The 18,454-nt window shown below is 49.7% G+C and overlaps 1 protein-coding gene across 1 annotated transcript in view; it reads left to right on the top strand.

The window, feature by feature from the left end:
* The window catches only part of LOC142245028 (interferon-induced helicase C domain-containing protein 1-like), a 145,616-nt gene that overhangs the window by 80,431 nt on the left and 46,731 nt on the right, over positions 1 to 18,454 (top strand). The window contains exon 9 of the mRNA XM_075317264.1: positions 16,751 to 16,874. Within this exon, the coding sequence (XP_075173379.1) occupies positions 16,751 to 16,874 (124 nt within the window). The remainder of the gene's footprint in view (positions 1 to 16,750; positions 16,875 to 18,454) is intronic.

Here is an 18,454-nt window from a genome sequence, read left to right as displayed (position 1 = left end):
GCGACCGCCTGTTTGGTGAGCGATTGGATGAAATCATTAAACAATCCAAGGGAAAGGACTCATCCTTACCCCAGTCCAAACCAAAAAGACCTCAACAACGGAAGGTACAATCGAGGTTTCGGTCCTTTCGGCCCGCGGGCAGGTCTCAATTCTCCTCGTCCAACAGGCCACAGAAGAGTCAGATGAACTCCGATTCATGGCGGTCTAAGTCACGTCCTAAAAAGACCGCCGGAGGAACCGCTCCCAAAGCGGCATCCTCATGACTTTCGGCCTCTTCACGCCGCATCCTCGGTCGGTGGCAGGCTCTCCCGCTTTTGCGACGCCTGGTTGCCACAGGTACAAGACCGTTGGGTGAGAGACATTCTGTCTCACGGTTACAGGATAGAGTTCAGCTCTCGTCCTCCGACTCGTTTCTTCAGAACATCTCCGCCCCCCGAGCGAGCCGATGCTCTTCTTCAGGCGGTGTGCACTCTGAAGGCAGAAGGAGTGGTGATCCCTGTTCCTCTTCAGCAACAGGGTCACGGTTTTTACTCCAACTTGTTTGTGGTGCCAAAAAAGGACGGATCTTTCCGTCCTGTTCTGGACCTAAAACTGCTCAACAAACACGTGAAAACCAGGCGGTTCCGGATGGAATCGCTCCGCTCTGTCATCGCCTCAATGTCCCAAGGAGATTTCCTAGCATCAATCGACATCAAAGATGCTTATCTCCACGTACCGATTGCACCAGAGCATCAGCGCTTCCTGCGTTTCGCCATAGGGGACGAACACCTTCAGTTCGTGGCACTGCCTTTCGGCCTGGCGACAGCACCACGGGTCTTCACCAAGGTCATGGCAGCAGTTGTAGCAGTCCTACACTCTCAGGGACACTCGGTGATCCCTTACTTAGACGATCTGCTTGTCAAGGCACCCTCCCGAGTGGCATGCCAACACAGCCTGAACATTGCTCTGGAGACTCTTCAGAGATTCGGGTGGATCATCAATTTCACAAAGTCAAATCTGACACCGGCCCAATCACTGACATATCTTGGCATGGAGTTTCATACTCTTCCAGCGATAGTGAAGCTTCCGCTGGACAAACAGCGTTCACTACAGACAGGGGTGCAATCTCTCCTTCAAGGCCAGTCACACCCCTTGAGGCGCCTCATGCACTTCCTAGGGAAGATGGTGGCAGCAATGGAGGCAGTTCCTTTTGCGCAGTTTCATCTGCGTCCACTTCAATGGGACATTCTCCGCAAGTGGGACAGGAAGTCGACGTCCCTCGACAGGAACGTCTCCCTTTCTCAGGCAGCCAAAGCCTCTCTTCGGTGGTGGCTTCTTCCCACTTCATTGTCGAAGGGGAAATCCTTCCTACCACCATCCTGGGCGGTGGTCACGACGGACGCGAGCCTGTCAGGGTGGGGAGCGGTCTTTCTCCACCACAGGGCCCAGGGTACCTGGACTCAGCCAGAGTCCTCCCTGCAGATCAATGTTCTGGAGATAAGGGCAGTGTATCTTGCCCTAAAAGCGTTCCAGCCGTGGCTGGAAGGCAAACAGATCCGAATTCAGTCGGACAACTCCACAGCGGTGGCATACATCAACCACCAAGGCGGCACACGCAGTCGGCAAGCCTTCCAGGAAGTCCGGCGGATTCTGCTGTGGGCGGAAGCCACAGCATCCGACATATCCGCAGTTCACATCCCGGGCGTAGAAAACTGGGAAGCAGACTTTCTCAGTCGCCAGGGCATGGACGCAGGGGAATGGTCCCTTCACCCGGACGTATTTCAAGAGATCTGTTGCCGCTGGGGGATGCCGGACGTCGACCTAATGGCGTCCCGGCACAACAACAAGGTCCCGGCATTCATGGCACGGTCTCAAGATCACAGAGCTCTGGCGGCAGACGCATTAGTTCAGGATTGGTCGCAGTTTCAACTGCCTTATGTGTTTCCACCTCTGGCACTGTTGCCCAGAGTGTTACGCAAGATCAGGTCAGACTGCCGCTGCGCCATCCTCGTCGCTCCAGACTGGCCGAGGAGGTCGTGGTACCCGGATCTGTGGCATCTCACGGTGGGTCAACCGTGGGCACTACCAGACCGACCAGACTTGCTGTCTCAAGGGCCGTTTTTCCATCTGAATTCTGCGGCCCTCAACCTGACTGTGTGGCCATTGAGTCCTGGATCCTAGCATCTTCAGGGTTATCTCAAGAGGTATTGCCACTATGAGACAGGCCAGGAAACCAACGTCCGCCAAGATCTACCACAGGACGTGGAGAATATTCTTATCCTGGTGCGCTGATCAGGGTTTTACTCCCTGGCCATTTGCCTTGCCCACTTTTCTTTCCTTCCTTCAATCCGGATTGGAAAAGGGTTTGTCGCTCGGTTCTCTTAAGGGACAAGTCTCAGCGCTCTCTGTGTTTTTCCAGAAGCGCCTAGCCAGACTTCCAAAGGTGCGCACGTTCCTGCAGGGGGTTTGTCACATAGTTCCTCCTTACAAGCGTCCGTTAGAACCCTGGGATCTGAACAGGGTGCTGATGGCTCTTCAGAAACCACCTTTTGAGCCAATGAAGGATATTTCTCTTTCACGCCTTTCGCAGAAAGTGGTCTTCCTAGTAGCAGTCACATCACTTCGGAGAGTGTCTGAGCTAGCAGCGCTGTCATGCAAGGCTCCTTTCCTGGTGTTTCACCAGGACAAGGTGGTTCTGCGTCCGGTTCCGGAATTTCTCCCTAAGGTGGTATCCCCCTTTCATCTCAATCAGGATATCTCCTTACCTTCTCTTTGTCCACATCCAGTTCACCAATGTGAAAAGGATTTGCACTTGTTGGATCTGGTGAGAGCACTCAGACTCTACATTTCTCGTACGGTGCCCCTGCGCCGCTCGGATGCACTCTTTGTCCTTGTCGCTGGCCAGCGTAAAGGGTCACAGGCTTCCAAATCAACCCTGGCTCGGTGGATCAAGGAACCAATTCTCGAAGCCTACCGTTCCTCTGGGCTTCCGGTTCCCTCAGGGCTGAAGGCCCATTCTACCAGAGCCGTGGGTGCGTCCTGGGCTTTGCGGCACCAGGCTACGGCTCAGCAGGTGTGTCAGGCGGCTACCTGGTCGAGCCTGCACACTTTCACGAAACACTATCAGGTGCATACCTATGCTTCGGCAGATGCCAGCCTAGGTAGGCGAGTCCTTCAGGCGGCGGTTGCCCACCTGTAGGAAGGGGCCGTTTTACGGCTCTATTACGAGGTATTATTTTACCCACCCAGGGACTGCTTTTGGACGTCCCAATTGTCTGGGTCTCCCAATGGAGCGACAAAGAAGAAGGGAATTTTGTTTACTTACCGTAAATTCCTTTTCTTCTAGCTCCAATTGGGAGACCCAGCACCCGCCCCTGTTCCCTTCGGGCTGTTGTTCTTTGTGTACACATGTTGTTCATGTTGAATGGTTTTCAGTTCTCCGAACTTCCTTCGGATTGAATTACTTTAGACCAAATTATAAGTTTCCTCCTTCCTGCTTTTGCACCAAAACTGAGGAGCCCGTGACACACGGGGGGGTGTATAGGCAGAAGGGGAGGGGCTTTACACTTTTAAGTGTAATACTTTGTGTGGCCTCCGGAGGAAGAAGCTATACACCCAATTGTCTGGGTCTCCCAATTGGAGCTAGAAGAAAAGGAATTTACGGTAAGTAAACAAAATTCCCTTCTTTCTATAATTACATTAAGGAAAAGATTTTTTTTATTCTTTTTATTTCTCTTAATTTTCTAAAAAAAATTTCAGAGGACATAAGATCCTCTCATTGCTTTTATGAGCTTTATCAAAATCTTTGAATTAGAAACTTTTTTTCATACCTTTTTTTTTTAAAGATTTGTAGTGGTTTTTTTTTTTTAACATTTTGTCACTTTTAAGCAGAGGTGAAAATAGGGGAGAGAAGAGAAGAGTCTCGGAGTGAACTCCTCTTTTCTCTTTTTTTTTTGTAGGCATAAGTCCTAAAGAAGTTGTCTCAAACATGGGAAATATGTAAGATTGCACCATGATTGTACATAGAAGCAAACTTTGCAATTTAAATTGACTCTGTCAGGTGATTTTCTAGTACAATACTAATGTTATCTTGAAATAGGGTTTAAGGAGACCTTTCATGATCAGTAAGTTTTATTGCGCTACCTTATCCTGTTATCTTGTTGTTAGAATTTAGTGTGCATATGTGTGTATATATAAGCTTCATATGCCCTGCTCGCCTCCCACCTCCCTCCTCTCAGTGCTGGCATCAGTGAAAGTAAATCTGAACTGAATTTGCACTGCTGCCCCCACCCATACTCCCTCCCATCTCTCAGCAGTGATAGGGAATGCACTGGGAGCAGTGAATATGCAAATTGTATTTATATACACTTGACAAGCCATCATCAGACACTGAATTCAATGGTGCTTACAGCAAGATAACAGGATAAGGTAGAGCAATAAAACTTGGTGATCCTGAAAGTTCTCCTTAAGGTGGTGTCACACACAGCGACAACGCCAACGACGTCGCTGCTACGTCACCACTTCCCGTCGCTGTCGCTGTGTGTGACATCCAGCAACGAGCTGGCCCCTGCTGTGAGGTCGCCGCTCGTTGCTGAATGTCCAGCTTCATTTTTTGGTCGTCGCTCTCCCGCTGTGACGCACAGATCGCTGTGTGTGACAGCGAGAGAGCGACGAAATGAAGCGAGCAGGGAGCAGGAGCCGGCATCTGGCAGCTGCGGTAAGCTGTAACCAAGGTAAACATCGGGTAACCAAGGTGGTTACCCGATATTTACCTTCGTTACCAGCCTCCGCCGCTCTCACGCTGCCAGTGCCGGATCCTGCTCTCTGCACATGTGGCTGCAGTACACATCGTGTAATTAACCCGATGTGTACTGTAGCTAGGAGAGCAGGGAGCCAGCGCTCAGTGTGCGCGGCTCCCTGCTCTCTGCACTTGTTGCAGCACAGCAATGCGCGTCGTTATGATCGCTGCTTCGGCTGCTGTGTTTGACAGCTAAGCAGCGATCATAACAGCGACTTACAAGATCGCTGCTACGTCACAGAAAATGGAGACGTAACAGCGATGTCATTGTCGCTGTCGTTTAGTGTGACCCCAGCTTTAAGCCCTATTGAAAGATAACATTAGTATTGTACTACAAAATCACCTGATAGATTTCCTTTAATTGTAAAAAAAAAAAATCCATTGTGATAAACGGAAGGACTTTTAATGTTTACTGCTCTCTACCTAAGGAACTGGTACTTGCCAGTTTCCTAGGCAATGAGACCAGTGCTAATTTTTTGTTTTAGAACTTATAAGTTCTGCTCTGAAGCTGACCAAATTACTGGATCAGACAGCTTCTGTGCAACTGTGCTCCACAAATTCTGGTAGAAGCAAAGCTTCCTCGGCTAACATCACCACAGGTTTGAAACTATGGGACAGAACAGCGCAAATAGGGTCTTATTAGTGATGAGCGAGTACTAAAAAGCTCGGGTGCTCGAAGCTCGGGCCGAGCCTCCCAAGATACTCGTGTACTCGGCCCGAGCAACGAGCCCAATGTTATCCTATGGGAGACCCGAGTATTTTTGTGAAATGACCCCCCGGCAGCATGGAGAAACCCTAAAAATGGCACAAAAGTCTCAGAAGAGTGCTCAAATGACATGGCAACAGCATGGGGAAGACCCCTTGAAGCATTTATCACTCAAAAGTCACAGCTGTGAACAATTTTGTCCGCGTTTTACGCCATTTTTACGGACTCACCAGAAAACCTTCCAAAATGACCCCAAAATGATTTTTCATGGCGGAAATGTTAAGGGCACATACCCAATAGTGAGATAGAGCTGGTGTATGTTACTTTTTGAGATTAATACATGAAAGATTTTACGTGAAAACATTGTGTGGCACTCCGATGTCCCTGAGAAGAGACGTACATGAAGGCCTCTTGAGTCTAATGTGCCCATTTTGAGGAAGTGAGTCTTTGTAGTATTTTCCTTTGCCAGGGCAGCCAAAAATTGGGAGGCTCCACGTTGTCCCTGGATAGAGACGTGCATGAGGGCCTGTAAACCTGAAGTGCCCATTGTAAGGAAGTGGGTCTATTGTAGTATAGCCCTTAGGCAGGGCAGCCAAAAATTGGGAGGCTCCACGTTGTCCCTGGATAGAGACGTGCATGAGGGCCTGTAAACCTGAAGTGCCCATTGGAAGGAAGTGGGTCTATTGTAGTATAGCCCTTAGGCAGGGCAGCCAAAAATTGGGAGGCTCCACGTTGTCCCTGGATAGAGACGTGCATGAGGGCCTGTAAACCTGAAGTGCCCATTGTAAGGAAGTGGGTCTATTGTAGTATAGCCCTTAGGCAGGGCAGCCAAAAATTGGGAGGCTCCACATTGTCACTGGATAGAGACGTGCATGAGGGCCTGTAAACCTGAAGTGCCCATTGTAAGGAAGTGGGTCTATTGTAGTATAGCCCTTAGGCAGGGCAGCCAAAAATTGGGAGGCTCCACGTTGTCCCTGGATAGAGACGTGCATGAGGGCCTGTAAACCTGAAGTGCCCATTGGAAGGAAGTGGGTCTATTGTAGTATAGCCCTTAGGCAGGGCAGCCAAAAATTGGGAGGCTCCACATTGTCCCTGGATAGAGACGTGCATGATGGCCTGTAAACCTGAAGTGCCCATTGTAAGGAAGTGGGTCTATTGTAGTATAGCCCTTAGGCAGGGCAGCCAAAAATTGGGAGGCTCCACGTTGTCCCTGGATAGAGACGTGCATGAGGGCCTGTAAACCTGAAGTGCCCATTGGAAGGAAGTGGGTCTATTGTAGTATAGCCCTTAGGCAGGGCAGCCAAAAATTGGGAGGCTCCACGTTGTCCCTGGATAGAGACGTGCATGAGGGCCTGTAAACCTGAAGTGCCCATTGGAAGGAAGTGGGTCTATTGTAGTATAGCCCTTAGGCAGGGCAGCCAAAAATTGGGAGGCTCCACGTTGTCCCTGGATAGAGACGTGCATGAGGGCCTGTAAACCTTAAGTGCCCATTGGAAGGAAGTGGGTCTATTGTAGTATAGCCCTTAGGCAGGGCAGCCAAAAATTGGGAAGCTCCACGTTGTCCCTGGATAGAGACGTGCATGAGGGCCTGTAAACCTGAAGTGCCCATTGTAAGGAAGTGGGTCTATTTCAGTATAGCCCTTTGCCAGGGCAGCCAAAAATTGGGAGGCTCCACATTGTCCCTGGATAGAGACGTGCATGATGGCCTGTAAACCTGAAGTGCCCATTGTAAGGAAGTGGGTCTATTTCAGTATAGCCCTTTGCCAGGGCAGCCAAAAATTGGGAGGCTCCACATTGTCCCTGGATAGAGACGTGCATGATGGCCTGTAAACCTGAAGTGCCCATTGTAAGGAAGTGGGTCTATTTCAGTATAGCCCTTTGCCAGGGCAGCCAAAAATTGGGAGGCTCCACGTTGTCCCTGGATAGAGACGTGCATGATGGCCTGTAAACCTGAAGTGCCCATTGTAAGGAAGTGGGTCTATTTCAGTATAGCCCTTTGCCAGGGCAGCCAAAAATTGGGAGGCTCCATGTTGTCCCTGGGTAGAGACGTGCATGAGGGCCTCAAAACATTAAGTGTCCATTTTAAGGAAGTGGGTGTATTATAGTATAGCCCTTAGGCATGGCAGCCAAAAATTGGGAGGCTCCACGTTGTCCCTGGGTAGAGACGTGCATGAGGGCCTCAAAACATTAAGTGCCCATTTTAAGGAAGTGGGTGTATTATAGTATAGCCCTTAGGCAGGGCAGCCAAAAATTGGGAGGCTCCACGTTGTCCCTGGATAGAGACGTGCATGATGGCCTGTAAACCTGAAGTGCCCATTGTAAGGAAGTGGGTCTATTTCAGTATAGCCCTTTGCCAGGGCAGCCAAAAATTGGGAGGCTCCATGTTGTCCCTGGGTAGAGACGTGCATGAGGGCCTCAAAACATTAAGTGTCCATTTTAAGGAAGTGGGTGTATTATAGTATAGCCCTTAGGCAGGGCAGCCAAAAATTGGGAGGCTCCACGTTGTCCCTGGGTAGAGACGTGCATGAGGGCCTCAAAACATTAAGTGTCCATTTTAAGGAAGTGGGTGTATTATAGTATAGCCCTTAGGCAGGGCAGCCAAAAATTGGGAGGCTCCACGTTGTCCCTGGGTAGAGACGTGCATGAGGGCCTCAAAACATTAAGTGCCCATTTTAAGGAAGTGGGTGTATTATAGTATAGCCCTTAGGCAGGGCAGCCAAAAATTGGGAGGCTCCACGTTGTCCCTGGGTAGAGACGTGCATGAGGGCCTCAAAACATTAAGTGCCCATTTTAAGGAAGTGGGTGTATTATAGTATAGCCCTTAGGCAGGGCAGCCAAAAATTGGGAGGCTCCACGTTGTCCCTGGATAGAGACGTGCATGATGGCCTGTAAACCTGAAGTGCCCATTGTAAGGAAGTGGGTCTATTTCAGTATAGCCCTTTGCCAGGGCAGCCAAAAATTGGGAGGCTCCATGTTGTCCCTGGGTAGAGACGTGCATGAGGGCCTCAAAACATTAAGTGTCCATTTTAAGGAAGTGGGTGTATTATAGTATAGTCCTTAGGCAGGGCAGCCAAAAATTGGGAGGCTCCACGTTGTCCCTGGGTAGAGACGTGCATGAGGGCCTCAAAACATTAAGTGTCCATTTTAAGGAAGTGGGTGTATTATAGTATAGCCCTTAGGCAGGGCAGCCAAAAATTGGGAGGCTCCACGTTGTCCCTGGGTAGAGACGTGCATGAGGGCCTCAAAACATTAAGTGCCCATTTTTAGGAAGTGGGTGTATTATAGTATAGCCCTTAGGCAGGGCAGCCAAAAATTGGGAGGCTCCACGTTGTCCCTGGGTAGAGACGTGCATGAGGGCCTCAAAACATTGTTCCCATTGCAAAGGAGCGGGTCTCCTGTCGTTGTAATGTCCATTCTGCAAAGAATGGGCGAAAAAATTTACCACTGGGGGTATACCTGAAACAAAGGCCTAAGTATTGCAATTTGTAATGGTCATCATCATGGTGGCGCATGAGGAGAAGGAGGAGCAGTCCAGCGATTATCCAAAGTCCAGAAGTGTGTACCCATGGGTGAGTGGAGGTACATGGCAAACTTTAAATTCCGCTCTCATTTGCTGGTGGTGTGGTGAAGTCTGGCCCAATCCAACCCTTGTTCATCTTGATCAGAGTCAGCCTGTCAGCATTTTCAGTTGACAGGCGGGTGCGTTTATCTGTAATGATTCCACCTGCGGCACTAAAAACACGCTCTGACAAAACGCTAGCAGCAGGGCAGGCCAGGACTTCCAAGGCGTAGAGAGCCAATTCATGCCACGTGTCCAGCTTGGATACCCAATAATTGTAAGGCACAGAGGAATGTCGGAGTACAGTTGTTCGATCTGCAAGGTACTCCTCCAGCATCTGGGCAAACTTAGGATTTCTTGTGGCACTACCCCGCACCTCAGGGGCTGTGGTACGTGAGGGGCTGAGAAAACTGTCCCACATCTTAAAGACTGTTCCCCTACCTCTGGCGGATTGGACTTGTGCCTCTCTCGGCTGTACGCCTCGGTTGTCCACTGATTCCTGACCTATGCCGCTAGCGTTTTGTGAGGGGAATGCTTTGCCTACTTCCGTGAGTATGGCCTTCCGGAACTGCTGCATTTTGGTTGACCTCTCCTCCACGGGAATAAGAGACAAAAAGTTCTCCTTGTAGCGTGGGTCTAACAGTGTTACCAACCAGTAATGATTGTCGGCCAAGATGTTCTTAACGCGAGGGTCACGAGACAGGCAGCTTACCATAAAGTCAGCCATGTGCGCCAGACTCTTAACAGCCAGGACTTCAGTAGCCTGACCAACAAGATGACTGAACATGCTGTCCTCCTCCTCATCTACCCTGTCCTCTGGCCAGCCACGCTGAACCGAGGATATGACTGGTGTGCATGTCATATCCTCAATTTGGCCGGAGAGTTGCTCCATGTCTTCATCCTCCTCCTCGTCATAGTCCTCCACTGCACGTTGTGATGAGACGAGGCTGGGCTGTGTGTTATCACCCACACCCACTACTGTTTCTTGCTGCAACTCATCGCGCTCCGCCTGCAATGCATCATGTTTGTTTTTCAGTAGAGACCGTTTTAGAAGGCAGAGTAGCGGTATGGTGACGCTAATAATGGCGTCATCACCACTCACCATCTTGGTGGAGTCCTCAAAGTTTTGGAGGATGGTACATAGGTCTGACATCCATCTCCACTCCTCAGGTGTTATGTGTGGAGTTTGACCCATTTCCCGACGGTTTAGGTGATGCAGGTACTCAACAACTGCCCTCTTCTGCTCACATATCCTGACCAACATGTGCAGAGTTGAATTCCAACGCGTGGGGACATCACACACCAGTCTGTGAGCCGGAAGATGCAAACGGCGCTGAAAGCCGGCAAGGCCGGCTGAAGCAGTAGGTGACTTTCGAAAATGTGCAGACAGGCGGCGAACTTTTACCAGCAGATCAGACAGCTCTGGGTATGACTTTATAAACCGCTGAACCACGAGGTTGAGCACATGGGCCACGCATGGAACATGTGTCAGCTGGCCTCGCCTCAAAGCCGCCACCAGGTTCCGGCCATTGTCACACACGACCTTTCCTGGCTTTAGGTTCAGAGGTGTGAGCCAGTGATCTGCCTGCTGTTTCATAGCTGTCCACAGCTCTTCTGCATTGTGGGGTTTGTCACCTATGCAGATTAGCTTCAGCACAGCCTGTTGCCGCTTCGCCGAGGCAGTGCTGCAGTGCTTCCAGCTTGTGACTGGTGTGGAGGGCACAGTGGATGAGGATGCGCAGGAGGAGGAGGAGGCTGAAGAGCATGACATTCCGGAGCTGTAGAGTGTGGGTGAAACACTGACTGAGGTAGGGCCTGCAAACCTTGGTGTGGGAAGGACGTGTTCCGTCCCTCGCTCAGACTGGGTCCCAGCTTCCACAATATTAACCCAGTGTGCCGTCAACGAGATGTAGCGGCCTTGCCCACAAGCACTTGTCCACGTGTCTGTGGTTAGGTGGACCTTGGGTGAAACAGCGTTGTTCAGGGCATGTGTGATGTTTTGTGACACGTGGTTATGCAACGCGGGGACGGCACACCGGGAGAAATAGTGGCGGCTGGGGACCGAGTAACGTGGGACAGCTGCTGCCATCAGGTCACGGAATGCTTCTGTCTCCACCAGCCTAAAAGGCAACATTTCCAGCGCAAGCAGTCGCGAAATGTTAGCATTTAGAACTGTGGCATGTGGGGTGTTGGCGGTGTATTTGCGCCTGCGTTCAAAGGTTTGCTGAATGGATAACTGAACGCTGCGCTGGGACAAGGACGTGCTTGATGATGGTGTTCTTTCTGCGTAGGCAACTGCAGGTGCAGGAGTGGAGGAGGCTTGTTCGCAGGCAGCATGGACAGGGGATTGGCTCGCATGCACAACCAGCGAAGACGTAGCAGTGACATCAGCAAGCACTGCTCCTCGACTCTGTTGTACTTCCCACAAAGTCGGGTGCTTGGCTGACATGTGCCTGATCATGCTGGTGGTGGTCAGGCTGCTAGTTTTGGTACCCCTGCTGATGCTGGCACGGCAGGTGTTGCAAATGGCCTTTTTTGAATCATCTGGATCCAACTTAAAAAACTGCCAGACTCGGGAAGACCTAACATTTGTACAGGCACCTTGTGTCGTCGTGTTGTTCCGGGGAACGGTTGCCTGACGTCTGCCTGGGGCCACCACCCTGCTTCTTACTGCCTGTTGTGATGCTACGCCTCCCTCCCCCTGTGCACTGCTGTCCTCGCTCTGCATATCCTCCTGCCAGGTTGGGTCAGTTACTGGATCATCCACCACGTCGTCTTCCTCTTCCGCACCCTGCTCCTCCTCCTGACTTCCTGACAATTGTGTCTCATCATCGTCCACCCCTTGTTGAGACACGTTGCCAACTTCGTGAGAACGTGGCTGCTCAAATATTTGGCCATCTGTACAGACGATCTCCTCATGACCCACTTCAATATGAGCTGGCGAGAGGCCAGAATGTGTGAATGGAAACGTGAACAGCTCTTCCGAGTGTCCAAGTGTGGGATCATTAATGTCCGAGGAGGACGTGTACTCAGCCTGGTGGTAGGAAGGAGGATCAGGTTCAGAAATGTGCGGTGCAGTATCACGGCTACTGACACTTGACCGTGTGGAAGACAGAGTGTTTGTGGTGGTGCCAATCTGACTGGAAGCATTATCTGCTATCCAACTAACAACCTGTTGACACTGGTCTTGGTTCAAGAGCGGTGTACTGCTGCGGTCCCCAAGAATTTGGGACAGGACGTGCGAGCGACTAGATGTGGCCCTTTGTTGTGGCGAAATTAGAGCTTGCCCACGACCTCGGCCTCTGCCTGCACCACCATCACGTCCACTTCCTTGTTCCTTGCCAATGCCCTTGCGCATTTTGCAATGCTGTGCACTGCTGACGTGTATATTCACTACTTGTGCGTTATATTAAAGTTTCTGGAAATTGCACACAAGTGCACCTGTACGCTGCCACCAACAGGCACACACGTGCGGTTTTAAAAACCAAGCACGGACGCAATAAGAACCTAACAGGTTTTTTTGGGGAGCGACAATTACAGACAAGTCAGACACTATCTGGACTGTTTTACACTGTGTACACCAGCCCCAGATATGATGAAGGCTGGTATACGGTCACCACTACCCTGCCTGCCTGCCTGCCTGTATACTGGTACAATAGTCCTGACAAGGACTCTTTTGGTCACTAGCCTGTATTCAGACCTGGCTATACCCTGCCTGTATATAGCAACAGTAGTCCTGAGAAGGACTCTGCTACTGTACTCCGACCTGGCTATACCCTGCCTGCCTGTATACAACTAGAATAGTCCTGAGAAGGACTTTTGGTCACACTGTTTGCAGCCCTGCAACTGAAAAAGCTATAAAGGGCCGCAAAGCTTTCCCTGAATCAGCGACACTCTCCCTGCACTCACTGTCTGGATAGCTGTGAGCAGAGCACAGCGCGCCGGCCGGTATAAAGGCTCGGTCACGCTGTGCAGGCCGGCCAATCACTGCAATTCCACAACTAACAGGGCTGTGGCATTGCAGTGGTCTGCCAGCCAATCCCTGCATGAGGGCTGGCTCTCAAAAGAGCGCCAACATGCAGAAATGAAGACCACGAGTACAGCACGAGTATCGCGAGATTACTCGGTCCCCGCCGAGCAGCCCGAGTACAGCGATACTCGTGCGAGTACCGAGTAGTGACAAGCATGCTCGCTCATCACTAGGTCTTATCCATCCGACAGATATCTGGTGATGATATGGGAAAATATGCTCACTTTGTTAAGTTGTGTGACACACAACACGATCAAAAGCTTGTAAATAGCTGCTGCATGAACCATGAGCCTGAAAGCTATAAGAATACAAAGCAACCAGAGATATACCGTGGTGATGACAGCGCCGCTGAGAAGTAACGAAAGACCAATATGCAGGATCCAAAGAAAGGTGGTTTATTATTGTCAATGCGTTTAGAAGTGGTCACACTCTTCTTCTTTAGGGGAACCACAGAATTCCTTCCTCATGAGTACCACTGAATTCGGTGGTTCTCCTGAGAAAGAGATGTGACTGTCACGCTGCTCTAGTGGAAGAACTGACACAAGGTGCAGTAAGCAGAATATCCATTATAGGGCGCAAACACAACAGAGAAGTCAGCAAGCCGAGTCAATAACCAGGATGTCAATTGGAGACCAGAGGGAGAAGCAAAACGTAGTCAGTTACAAACCAAAGGTCGGAACCAGGAAGTAATGCCGAAGTCAGATACAAACAAAGCGAGGTCAGACACTTGGAGATGACAGAAACACAAAGAGATGTGACAGGGGGGTCAGGAGAGGCTAGGTAAACAAGATGGCAGGGAGAAACAAGACGGGAGAGACTCTGGACGGGACCAGGAAGTCAAAGGGGGGCAGAAGAAGACAGGCAGAACGGGAAGGGGCACAGGTCAGGACGGTAGCTAGAATATGGAACGGATCAGGGAACACTCACAGAAGCCAGGCTCACGTGCTGCAGAGCAGAACTATTACTGGCGAGGTTCCGGAGGTGCAGTGCCAGGATATAGCAGCCTGAGCTCCGTAACGAGGCAGAAAGCAATTAACCCCTGCATGACCTGAATCTCAGAGATGGAATAACAGCAACGGCTCAGGCTGAGCCCGGCATGGATTATGACAGTGACCTCTTCAAAACGCAATGAGAATTAAAGCGCCTTTTCATCGGGATCCTGCATATTGGTCTTTCGTTACATTTTAGTAGCACAGCCATCACCACGCTATATCTCTGGTTCCTTAACATCACCACTGAGCGCACAGTACTAATTAGTGAGAAAGCCATGCCACCACCTAAACTGTCAATCATCAGGAGCACATCGCAGTCTCAGAGACAAGGAGCGGTGTGTTCTTGAAGATAGAAGCTAAAAAAAAAGCAACTTAATGCTTTCAAGGAGAAGTTTGTATATAATTGGAGAAAGAACACTCTCCACTCTAACAAACGTAAGATGTAAAGTAAAGAAATGCTTTGTGACGGGGTCCTTCTTCGATATCACACAATCCACAGAGCGAGAGATCAGTGAGCAATCCAAAGAACATTTATTCCAAGCAAATTTAGAAGGTTCATAAAAATAATCCACCACACAGAGGGTAAAGTAGTTTAGTAATGGGATAAATGTCCCGGGGATGAGTCACAATCCTCCTGCAGTCCTTTTCCAGGAAAATGGGGGTTTTTCAACGGCTCTCTGGGGTGCTGGAGCATCTCCCCTTAGAGGATCAATGTTCTTCCTTGTCTCTTGAAGTTCTCATACAGACTGCATAATCTCCCTAGAGGTAAGGCTAGGTTCACATTTCCGTTGTTTTAAATCCGTCAGGTCCATCAGCGACGGATCCGTCGTTTTTTAGATGTCAACTGACGCAACGGATGTGTTTTTCACAGAATTCCGTTCACAGGAATCCTGTGAAAAAACTGATCCGTCTCGTCCGTTACATCCGCTGTGCGTCCGTTTTTTGACGGATCCGTCTTGATCCGTTTGTGTTTGGGACAGCCCAGTGGGTGTGCCAAACATGCTGGGCATGCTCAGTAGAGCATGACGGAATCCAGCGCTGGATTCCGTCGTAAGACGGATTACGACGGAATCCAGCACCATAGACAAACATTACAAGCTTGACGGATTCCTGCGCGGTGCGTTAATTTTGACGGCCCAAAAAACGTTACATTCTGTGTTGTTTCCGCTCGGCGGATTCCGTTGTTTACCAGAGCCGCGGATTGTGACTGATACAAATTGACGGAAATGTGAACCTAGCCTAAAACAGACAGGTAAAACAGAGAGTTTAGGTGGATCCCAGCCCCCCTCCCCCAGACTTAAGGCCGCTTTACACGCTGCGATATCGGTCCCGATATCGCTAGCGTGGGTACCCGCCCCCATCTGTTGTGCGACACGGGCAAATCTCTGCCTGTGCCGCACAACATCACCCAGACCTGTCACACGTACTTACCTGCCCGGCGACGTCGCTGTGACCGGCGAACCGCCTCCTTTCTAAGGGGGCGGTTCGTTCGGCGTCACAGCGACGTCACAGCTGCGTCACTGAACCGCCGCCCAATAGAAGCGGAGGGGCGGAGATGAGCGGGATGTAACATCCCGCCCACCTCCTTTCTTCCGCATAGCGGCCGGGAGGCAGGTAAGGAGAGGTTCCTCGTTCCTGCGGTGTCACACGGAGCGATGTGTGCTGCTGCAGGAACGAGGAACAACATCGTTACTGCTGCAGTAACGATATTTGAGAATGGACCCCCATGTCACCGATGAGGGATTTTTGCACGTTTTTGCGACGATGCAAAATCGCTCCTAGGTGTCACACGCAACGGCATCGCTAATGCGGCCGGAGGTGAGTCACCAATTCCGTGACCCCAACGACTTCGCATTAGCGATGTCGTAGCGTGTAAAGCCCCCTTTAGTGACAAAATCCCAGCAACCTGCAAACAGGACAATGTACACACAAAGAATACAGAATGGAGAGAGCATCACACCTAAAATATGAACCTACACAAAACTATATACAACCCCCTATATTCCACCATCACATGCTTATACCCATCCTCTGCTCACCTCTCCATTTCTCACTGTAACCAAATCAGTCCTCTTGTGATCTTCAGATTGAGGCTGCTCATACTGAAATCCCTTTTACGCTAGACTGGGACTTCCAGCTCTGAGGAAGTCCGAGGGTAGGGGGGGTTTCTGCGCATGCACACGCAAGATCACATTGCATATCCCGATGTGACCATCTGCGCACTTGTGCAGAACCTTCTAATGCCTTTCCGGGGGAGTTAATCGTGAGCAGCGGCAATCTGAAGATGCAGTGAGGACCGGATGGGTGACAAAAAGGGGCTGAAGAGGTGAGCAGTGAGATGAGTATAAGGATATTTTTATTTTTTTACTATTTTGAAGGCCTTTTACACTTCAGAAAAATGGCTACCAACGCCTGACATTTCTCTGAATCCGTGGGGAAGCGAACTGCAAAAAAATCCGCCTTTTAACAAATGCAAATTTTTGTAAAATCAAGTCTAGAACAGTTCTACTCGAATATATTCGCTCATCTCTTATATTAACTAATCAGATCCTTGCTCTGATTTAGTATGATTGATTACAATCACTGATTCCAATGATTAATGTAATCCACCTTTGTCCGCATTTGCTAATACTTGATATAATGTACAGACACATATTTACATGACTCTTCTTACTTTTCCTTACAGAGCCCATTTGGTGATAAGATTAAGGATATGATGATAAGTATTGAAGGTTTTAGTGGTCTGTTCCCATCAAATGATCATGGATCCCAATCTTATGAGCAGTGGGTAGTACAGAAAGAAAAGACAGGTAAGACTATAGGGGGGATTCATCAAGACGTCCTTATCCAGGATCTGCTGAGTTACGTAGTCCAAAAATTCATTTAGCGGAGTGAGGCTGTTAATTTGGTGCAATTTTTAGCTGACTTTCACCAGTGTCAGAAATATACTGGAGCACATTTCTGCTATCAGTTATGTGACTTTTGTGGCATACTTTATAACTTTTTAAAAAATGGCAAAAATCACAACACTTGTGCTACTTTTGTTGTGACCGTTTTCTGGAGCAAAGTGGCTTGATGAATCGGCCGGTAAGGCTCCATTGGTTACTGTACATGTTCTATCTGTATTTTTCACAGATAAAACATGTAACCATAAAGGCCGCTTTACACGCTACGAGATCGCTAATGCGATGTCGTTGGGGTCACGGAATTTGTGACGCACATCCGGCCGCATTAACGATGTCGTTGTGTGTGACACCTATGAGCGATTTTGAATCGTCGCAAAAACATTCAAAATCGCTCATCGGTGACATGCCTCCCTAATCTCGATTATCGTTGCAGCTGCAGTTACGATGTTGTTCGGTGTTCCTGCGGCAGCACACATCGCTCAGTGTGACACCGCAGGAACGAGGAACCTCACCTTATCTGCGTTCCACCCGCAATGTGGAATGAAGGAGGTGGGCGGGATGTAACATCCCGCTCATCTCCGCCCCTCCGCTTCTATTGGGCGGCCGCTGTGTGACGTCGATGTGACTCCGCACGGACCTTAGAAAGGAGGCGGATCGCCAGTCACAGCGACATCGCTAGGAAGGTAAGTACGTATGGCGGGTCTGGGCGATGTTGTGCGCCACGGGCAGCAATTTGCCCATGTCGCACAACCGATGGAGCGAGTTCCCACGCTAGCGATATCGGTACCGATATCGCAGCGTGTAATGTGGCCTTTAGTCTGTAGGACTGAGTGTCCGCCAAATAAAACAACAAAACAATATATGTTTTTGATCCTTTTTGCGGATCAAGCTCATCCATTCACGTGGATGCCATCAGTGTGCCATCCCAGTGTCGTCCATTCTTTTACGTAGGGTACGCTCACACTAGCAGATAAAAAATACGACCAATTGTGAGCCAGAAAGTTTGGAACGATTCTTTTCTCACTTGTCATATATATGTGCTGTCATATGCAATCTGTTTTTTTTGTTTCTCAGCAGCTATTATTCATTTACAAAATGCTCGAGTCCCCCATTGACTTCTATTATATTCGTTTGCTCGAGTTGCGTCCATCTGAGCATCCAACTCTTAACAAGTACTGAGCCCCCAAGCATGGTAGTGCTCACTCATTACTAGTTACCAGTACTGAGCCCCCAAGCATGGTAGTGCTCACTCATTACTAGTTACCAGTACTGAGCCCCCAAGCATGGTAGTGCTCACTCATTACTAGTTACCAGTACTGAGCCCCCAAGCATGGTAGGGCTCACACATCACTAGTTACAAGTGCCGAGCATCTGAGCATGATAGTGCTCATTCATCCCTAGTTACCAGTACTGAGCACCCGAGCATGGTAGTGCTCACTCATCACTAGTTACCAGTACAGAGCACCCAAGCATGGTAGTGCCCG

Source organism: Anomaloglossus baeobatrachus, chromosome 7, assembly GCF_048569485.1.
Source record: "Anomaloglossus baeobatrachus isolate aAnoBae1 chromosome 7, aAnoBae1.hap1, whole genome shotgun sequence".
Taxonomy (NCBI): domain Eukaryota; kingdom Metazoa; phylum Chordata; class Amphibia; order Anura; family Aromobatidae; genus Anomaloglossus; species Anomaloglossus baeobatrachus.
This window is presented reverse-complemented; position numbering and strand designations above follow the sequence as displayed.